Source organism: Spinacia oleracea, chromosome 1 (genome assembly GCF_020520425.1).
Source record: "Spinacia oleracea cultivar Varoflay chromosome 1, BTI_SOV_V1, whole genome shotgun sequence".
Taxonomy (NCBI): Eukaryota; Viridiplantae; Streptophyta; class Magnoliopsida; order Caryophyllales; family Amaranthaceae; genus Spinacia; species Spinacia oleracea.
The window spans coordinates 96,541,609-96,550,977 of record NC_079487.1 but is presented as its reverse complement, the minus strand read 5'-3'; the positions used below and the strand labels follow the sequence as shown (position 1 = coordinate 96,550,977).

At 36.6% G+C, this 9,369-nt stretch overlaps 1 protein-coding gene across 1 annotated transcript; it reads right to left on the bottom strand.

The window, feature by feature from the left end:
* Window positions 1–4,267: 4,267 nt before the first annotated feature.
* LOC110792759 (pentatricopeptide repeat-containing protein At5g04810, chloroplastic) lies at window positions 4,268–7,408 on the bottom strand. The gene is made up of 2 exons (XM_021997584.2): window positions 6,183–7,408; window positions 4,268–5,899 (listed from the first exon to the last, which is right to left on the bottom strand). The coding sequence occupies exons 1-2, from the start codon at window positions 7,263–7,265 to the stop codon at window positions 4,847–4,849; spliced, it is 2,136 nt and encodes a 711-aa protein (XP_021853276.2). The 5' UTR covers window positions 7,266–7,408; the 3' UTR covers window positions 4,268–4,846.
* Window positions 7,409–9,369: the final 1,961 nt, after the last annotated feature.

Sequence of the window (9,369 nt, the reverse complement as noted above, 5' to 3'; positions counted from 1 at the left end):
TTGTTGAGGGGCCATGGAAGCCCCTTCCTTAGCTTTTGCTCATTAGCAGACTTATTTTTTAGCCAAATTAGTTGCTGATTCTCATCTGCTTCATAGATGCGTTCCACCGCCTTCTTGTGGTATGACTCAATCTCAAACTTCAGTCTTGATTTTCCTAACCACAACAAGAGGGAAAATTTTTGTCAAAGTGAAGCAATAATGAAGATATTACATACCTTACAAGTTACAACTACTCATACAGCCCGTTTGGTAGCCGGCCATAAATGATGTCAATGGTAATGCAAGTTCACTCAATATTATCTCTTTTTCACTATAAGCTTTCATTACCATCCATTACTTTTTGGGGAGTTGTATTAGATGGGAATGCAAATTTATGAAGAAAAACACCAAGTTTCTGACAAAATTTTATTACCATGGACATCATGGTGTTATTTTCTTTATTACCGGCTACCAAACAGGCCGATAGAGTCATAGGGTTCAATTGAGTTGCCTCTCCAGGTTAATTACTTAATTATCACTTATCAATCAACAAATTCATGAAATCCCATGGCATACAATTTGATGTGGCTTTGAGTAACTATGGTCAAGATTCAAAGTCAAAAACATTGGAAAGGCTGGAATTCATGGCATCATACAAAAACTATCATACTGAATGAGAATAAAGAGCAAACCTTGACAATGCCTGTTGAACTCCTAAAGAGACAAGACCATCCCATCTCGCTAACAAACCATAGAGCTGGCACTTTCCTCCAGGATAAAACAGCTTCGCTTGCTTTCCTAAGCACTCCTTCCCGTTCTCTATCCTAACATTTGCTTGTGATGCCGCTCAGCCTCCCACATAAAACACATATCCCACCGCGATGCTCTCAAATATCAGGAAGCTCATTCACCAAAGCCTACTATACCAAACAAACATCAACAAGTCAACACATACCGACATACAGTCCTATGATCCATAAGATATACATACATGGAAGCTATGGAGCAATCAAGGAATAAGTAAAACAAGAGAATAAATCAAATCAATATGAAAACATACTTTATCATTTAGATCTTTTAAGGGTAGAGTATTCATGATCAAAGCCATGGGAGGCCAGACAATGGTATGATCATGTATCTCCTGCTTCAAACCTTCTCGTGGCTCGAAGGATTCTCCAGCAGGAAAAACAGAGATACCTCTTTGCTGAAGGTTCTCGTCCAAAACACCAGCACAGGTCCAATGGAGCTTCATTCTCTAAGAACCTTTGGTCCTAGTATGATTAATAAGTGGCTGGGACCTACTATACTAACCAATGACACCATGGCAAGCAGGACAATGCCACTGTCTTCAGGTTCATTGCTTCCTCTACCGTTAGCTTGTCCAACCTTTTAAATAACCCATTAAGCCTTGTAATTATGTCACTTCCTTGATTCACTGATCTCTGCACCTAAATAATCAAAAGTGAGATGCATAAAACCATCATCATCACTATGGTCATTCTATGCTTCCTCTTCATCAGCAACATTTTTCCCTTTCTCTTGATACGATCCAGTACTGTCAACCTGATTCCGCCGAATCGCACATGCTCAAAAGGAAGTGTAATTGATGATCCAGTCACATGCTTTTCATCAGCGCGGGTCCCCAAACCACCTCATCCCATCCAATAACTGCTGGAGGGTCCCAAAATACACAGTTTCCACATAAACACCCCACATCAATTACTTATGCAGGCCCCTTCTCACTTCACCCGAGTTTTATTTGACTGGAATTACAATTACTGGGTAAACTGGTTTTTCACTTATCTTTGTGGAATAAAACTTGTATTAAACCCCTAGTTGTTTTTTGTTGTACGAGGTTACATATTTTTACTAATTAAAGCTGTCCTCTTTCTAAACAAAACTGATTGTAATGATAATATTATTTGTGTAAGACGAAGTGAACAGTGTTAAGTTTCATTTAAAAAGATTATGGTCATAAAATCTGGTTTTACAATGTCAGAAGAAGCGTATTAATTTATTCAGGCACCCCAGTGAAATGAGAAACATCACGTGATTATTTCAATAATCTGGGCATTTACCTAAAAAGTTCCCACCGCATCTTCAATGAATTTAGGACACTTGCTCCATTTTTCTCCCATGACATCAAGGGGAACACTTGCTCCATATTTTCCCACGACATCATCTCCTTCAGCAAAAAACCAAAAACAGATACTTCCTCCGTTCCAATATTATTGCACCATTTACCTTTTAAGGAAGTTTCACAAATATTGCACTACTTCCATTTTAGGAAATAAAATATTTGCGTTGGCATTACAAATACCCAATATACCCTTACATCGTAACACTTGTTGATTTACTTAACACTTGTTGTTAACATGGGCAAGTTTGTATTTTCTCTCTCTCCTTTTTACCCATTACCCACTACAACACTACCTAAATTCTTGTGCAAAATATTGGAACAGAGGAAGTACTATATTCTTCCTATACATGCAAATTTAATTCAACTACAGAACCTGGGTGAGGAGCCAATGAGTTCTCCTGGTGCTGCTATAGGTGCAAGGTGACTCATCAGAGGCATAGAGCAGGAGAGGAGATGAATTATCTGGAAAAGGCAAACAGATTGATATCAAACAGCGACATGAAGTAGCTAAGCCATTGTCCATAAATCATAATTATGGGAATGAAATCAGGAAAAACGTACCTGCGACTCTACGAGCAGCATTATGAAAACGGTATCTGTGTTCCTGATACTTTAGTGACAAACAAAATGATACTAAGATACATCAAAATATCTGTCACACGAGAACTGGGCTTTGACATCACCACTGCTATCTCTGCCATTATTGTCTAATACTGACATTGAAGTTTCAAGTTCAAATGTGCTCTGCTACTCTATGCAAGTACAACCGTAATGGTTGTATTGTCCACTAAAGCATATAGAAGAAATCCAACGCTACTTTCTTTAATGGCTGATTACTCACTTTCTTTGAAATTTAAATAGCTCATATCTTCCTCACCACCATTCAAATTCTACACATAATAGAGCTTGTATTGTGAACAGCAACTTTCTTACATTTTCTCCCAGCTTGATCCAATTGGAATAGGGAGAATCTAACCAGAAATTCAGAACAAAAAAATGCTTTACCAAGCAGACAGAAGTCACCTAATTACACAATAGATTAATATGCTAAACAAGGAGATACCAGGTTTTATTTCAAGGGTGGAAAAGACAAAACTGTGAATAATTAAATAAAAATTCGCAATACTGTTTGGCATCTACCTTCATTTTCAGTATCAACATTACAAATAAAAGCTATTAACCTATTGCCCCAACTTAAGTCGCATACTCAATAAAGAGACACATACCTGCACAACAAGGAACCTAAACTTGTATGCCACTGTGCCATTATATTGTTGATCATCACTCTATTCAATATAGTTTCTTCCTTGAGGGTGTACCAACTACCAAGCTGCCGATCAATATTATACACAAAGACTTTGACATTTAAACAGGATTAACTTGTAGAAATAATGTTAGGAAGACTAGGTGAAAGTCAAAGCAGGAAGCTGAATAGTGAATAAACAGCAGAATACCACTGAAATTACTTCTTGTCTTCAGGAGCAAAGCAGAATATTAAATTTTCTTTAAGCCAAAAGTGCTGAGACAAAAGAACCCAGAGTGAAAGAAACAAATCAGAAGACCACTTCTCATGTAACAAAATAACTTCCACCAACTGATTTTCCTCCTGTTATCTGGTGAATGTATGTGAGGTACATATAAGGGAACTAGTGGACTAGGGAGAGATAAGAGAGCATCGGCCACCCTCAGTCAGCAACTTTATCAGCTGAAGACATTACACATCACACAAGTACACAACATTAGACAGACTCATAACTTAATTATGAAATTTAATACAGATTTAACGACAAGATTTTATGTATTTCTAAAATCAAACTAAGCTAAAATTTGAAAGCATAAAACGGTATTCCAGCTACAAGTTACTGACCATGAAATGGAAAATTTTGAAAACTGAACAAACTTATTCATATAAAATGGATGATTTACGAATGTACAACATAAGAGGGTACAATTGCAAGTTGAATTTCAGACAGCTAAAGGCCATTTCGCTTTTCTACAAAAGATAACAAGTTCTCAGACTAAGTATGAAACTGCTTCTGGACAAAACTTTCTCTCAGCAAATCATCACATGATTGAGCATTGAGCAGAGCTCGGATAGTTAAGAAGTTATAGTGAAAAGCACGAAATAAAAGGTAAAATATTTGAAAGTGATAGTGATAAAGCATGATAGAATTTCCTTTCATTCATAAAAGTATAAAACAAGGTACGCTTAACAATACCTGTCTGACTAAGCTAACATTGATACGAGCCAAACCAGTGAATTTTTATTCAAATATTCTGACATCTTTGAAATAGAAAAAAAACATAAATTATGAGGCTGAAGAAAAAGTGCTAAGACATTAACATGCAGTAAAAAATCAGATGAAGAAATGAAATTCCTACTCTATAGCCACACTCTCAAATAAGTCAGATCTTAAAAGAGGATACATGTATGAATCTCAACCATATAGTTGTCAAGAAAAACTACGGGTAATTGGATAGATCAACAAACTGAGACTTTACCAAAACTAACTAAACAATTCATGTCTGCAGGTAATAGGCAAGTACCAACAACTGTGTCTGGGACCAACATTTGAGGTACTCCATAAGCTCATACAATCACAGAAATTTCACAAGCAGAATGTGGCAAAAAAGAGTATCCAAGGCATATCTTAATTGGTCAAATCTTCCAGCAGCAGTAGCAGTGGACATGGCGGGCTGCATAATCATTTTCCTAAAGTGCCACAACTAAGATATTCTTGATTTCTTGCTAGTTTTACTTCCACCAAAAGATTTGCTCGCTGTCATACTAATTTTGAGAGAATCTGATGGGGTAAATCCCTGGGCTTCAATGAGCTTGTATATTCTTTCTGCATCTTGCACGAAACCACCTTTTATAAGTGCCTGTGTAATTCTCTCAAAATCTTGGTATACCAAAAGGTCCTTCTTGGCCTCCAGAACCCCCAGGGCCTGAAGTGCCTTTTTCTCAATACCAGCCCTAGCATACATGTCGCAAAGGCTTACATGAATCTTAAGAGGAGGGGCCTCACCCAGCTGAGAAATTTTGTTCACCATTTGCTCAGCCTCGTCAACCAACTGCAACTTGGCCAACCAATCTACCAAAACACTGTAAGTAGAAACTCCAGGTTCAAATCCATCCTTTTCCAGCTGCAGCAACAGATGCAATGCCTTACCTAGTTCATTTTTCTTCGCATATGCAGAAATCAAGCTTGAAGTACACCTATCATCAGGCTTGAATCCGAGGTTCCTCATCTCATCAAAATAGTTTTTTGCATTGTCAAGATTACTCACCTCAATAACCAAAGCGTAAGATTCTGCAGTTAGTGGGTACCCTGAAAACTGCATATAGCCAAAAATTCTATCTGCTGCAGTACTATCACCCTTCTTGGCGACTGCCCGCAGCATGGCCATATAATTATCCTGTGTGCGTTTAATATCTTTAAGCTCCATTTCTATCATTAGTTTTTCACCCAACTTGACCTCACCAGAATTGGCATACACCATTAACATTGAGTTGTAAACCTCCAAATCCGGTTTATATCCTTGACTTTTCAATGCTTCAAAAACAGCATGTGCTTGCTCAAGGTTGTTCGCCTTGCTATACATATGGAGTAAACCTGTTAAGATTATAGCATCTGGTGCCATCCCACTTCCACTCATCTTCTTAAGAATCCTTTCAATATCCTCGAACCGATTCTGTTTAGCATACAAATCAATAAGCTTTGAGTAGTCCCTAATGTTAGCTTGGAAGGAAGGATCATCAAAGACATGCTCCACCACCTGGAAAATGGATTAATAGACAAGAAATACCAGATTAACTATTCCATGATACAGACAGGAAATTTAACAAATATTAGACCAAAAGCAATCACATTAAATCTTACTAATGAAATTTAAGGGCGAAAAATCTTAGCCTAAACACATTCATGGCAAAAATTATTACAGACAAAAGACACCAACTCCAAGCAAACATTTCAACAACAGCAAATTAATGGTAAATGTAAGATTATCTATATTTCAGTCATCAAAAGCTCAAATAAAAGAATTATAAAACAAATTATACCTTCAAGTACAAAGAGCAATCCAGTTCCTTGATTTTCTCAATTAAGGAGATCCAATCAACCCTACTAGGCTGCAGCAACTCCTTCCATTCCTCCAGCAATGGAGAAATCATGGGCTCGTAATCGTCGAATTTCCCCAAACCAAGAATCCTCTCAGTAATTAATCTACATTTCCCAGTAATTGGCTTAGCCTCTTGAGTTGAAATGACCTCCTCTGCCTCATGAACCCTATCAGCCACATCCTTCCACACTGAGCCTGACAAATCAAGTCCATATAACTTATATTTAATCTTCCCATGCCTCTTTGGCAAACCACCACCGCCACCACCACCACCATTTTCAACAAAACTATCCTTCCCCTCTTCCTCAGCCACTGCCTCGGCATTACCGAATTCCTTCTCCTCCTTGGCCGCCTCCCCGGCCTGCTCCAACCCCTCATAAAACTCAGCCTTCTCCATCGCCTCGCGCGCCCACTTAAACCTCAACTCGTGCAGCATATCCCCACGAACACCCACCTCACTCGCAAACCTGGCCATCGATTTAACCTCCTCCGATTGCAGAAACTTCTTCATCTTCTCCTTCTTCTTCTCCCTTTCCATCTCCTGAAACACGCTACTACTAACTTCCCACACCGTCTTCCACAAATCGTCACTTAAATCATCATTCCCCGAAACCAGCCTCTCCTCTAAATTCCCCCCTTTTTCCATCTCTTTCACCAGCTTCTCCACAATCACCAACAACATAGCATCAATGGTGGGCTTATCACAATCTGGGTACGACTCGTTCAGATTACCTCGCATAATATACACGAATCGGGACAGGAACTCGTTCATGGCGGCCTCATCCTCATCTTCCTCGTCATCGGTGGCGGCAGCAGCGGTGGCGGAGAGAGAGTGATTGAGTTTCGGGGAAGAGTGGAAGGTTCTTCGATTCGTGGGTAGAAATGGTGGGGTTTTCTGCAGTTTTTGAATGTGATTGTGAGAAACAACAATGGCGGGTGATGATGACGAGTACGAGGAGGTTGTGATGCGGGTGAGATTGTTTAGGGTTCGCCTGGATAGCAATTGTTTGAGACGAAGATTCATGGTGATAGTCAGAGGTGAGAGAAAGAGAATCGAAGTCTGTAGGTGTTGCTCTAAATCTGGGTTAAACCCTAGTGTTCGTAAACATTACCAGAAAGTTGGAAAGAGGGGGAGGAACTCCGAGGAAGTAATCAAGGAAGAAATGAAAAATATTGGGTAAAATTTTTAAGGTAAATTTTTATCACAAATATTGTAAAACGAAATAAAGTTAAATTAAAAGTCATTTCTTTAAAAAAAATAAAAATTAAAAAAAATTATTCTTTCAAATCACTAATAATGTATAAAATTAATCATTTAACTCTTTAAATTGTATATCCATCAACCTTTTTTCATAATATAAAACCAAAAGATCTTGTGCACACAAGATGTACAATAAATTTATTGTACACCAACGTAACTTTTACACATTTTTTTGTAACTTTAACCTAGTTTTGATTGACTTTTATATTAGTAAAAAAAAAGTCGATAGATAAACATTTTAAAAGGGTTAAATAATTAATTTTATGAATTATTAGTGATTTTGAATTAATAAATTTTATTAAAATGAAAAAAAATTCATTAAAAATAGATAACTTTTACATATATAAGCTTAATTTTTAAGCATTTTGAGTTAACTTTTACTCTGGTGTACAATAGTTATTGTACAACCTTGTAAATAAGAATTGTGATATCAAACTAATCAAAATATATAAAAGTAAAAAGAAAAAATGAGTAAAGGTTATAAAATAAAATGGATAAAAGTTATCCTAGTATACATTATTGTACGAGGAAGTAAATATAAAAAATTGTTACTGTGTATGTTGGTAAAAGTATAACATGGCAATTTTGTAAATAAATTGAACTTATAATGGTATCAAAAATTAAAACAATGGTATAAAAAAGAATAATTTTTTTTTATAAAGGTAAGGAAAAATATAACAAACAATTTATAAAAAAGAACAATGACATAAAAATTGAACAATTGTAAATCATGCCTTAGCCACCTCTATGTTTTCATTATTGTATACCTTGTCTGTGCAATACCCCAGTGTTATATCTGTTTCATAATAATTGCCACATTTTTACTTTTAGGAAATTTGTGAAACACTACCTTAATGTTTGGACGTTTTGTGAATTACTACCTTATAAAAACTTTTTTATATTTTTCTACCTTATAAGTTTGATATGTTTTAATAACACTACCTTGTAACAGAAAACGTTAAATCTCTTCGTTTGTGGCCCCCACCCCAACGACTTTATTCCATTTCTATTTCCTCTTTCTCAAGCTCAGTTCTATACTTCTTTTTCTCAATCTTTGTCCTCTCAAATCTCAATCCTCTTCCTTGAAGTCCCCTCTCATTTATTGGCAAAAGTTATCCTGGTATACGAGGAGGTAAATATAAAAAATTGTTATTATATGTGTGGGTTGATCACATAACTTGTGATACTCCGGCTCCTCCAATGTGTATTTTTATAACTTGACTCGTTGATTTAGGGTGAGTTCTTACTTGTGACAATCTTTTGAAGATTGACTTAATTTGTGATCAACTTTGTGTTTTGTATAGACAAAAGGACGAGAGTATTTCTCATTTATTCTTTGATTGTGAGTACTCTGGTAGTGTGTGGTCTCAAGCGTTAAGATGGATGCATTTAGGTAGAGCTCCTGGTAACTGGAGTACAGAGTTACAAGTGCTAGCTTCCAGTTGGAATACCAGTGTTGGAAAGCATCAGAGATACAGGTTCGTGTTATGCATTGCAGAGTACTTAATATGGAGAGAACGAAAGGCCAGGAAATTCCAAAGGATTCAACATCCTCCTGAGTTGTTGTTTGTTGATTTGAAGATGATAGCATGTATATGTTGCTTAAAGAAGAAGAAGAAGAAGAAGTTGAACATGTTACTGCTTAACTAGTTCAGTTCGGTTTTGACTTTTTAGCTTGTGGTTTTGTGTGTTTTTCTGGTTGTAATTGTTACTATGAAGTTTGTATTCTATGTTTGGTATCAATATAATCCTTTATTTTACCCAAAAAAAACATAACATGGCAATTTTGTAAATACATTGAACTTACAGTGGTATCAAAAATGAAAACAGTGGTATAAAAAAGAACAATGGTATAAAGAACAATGGC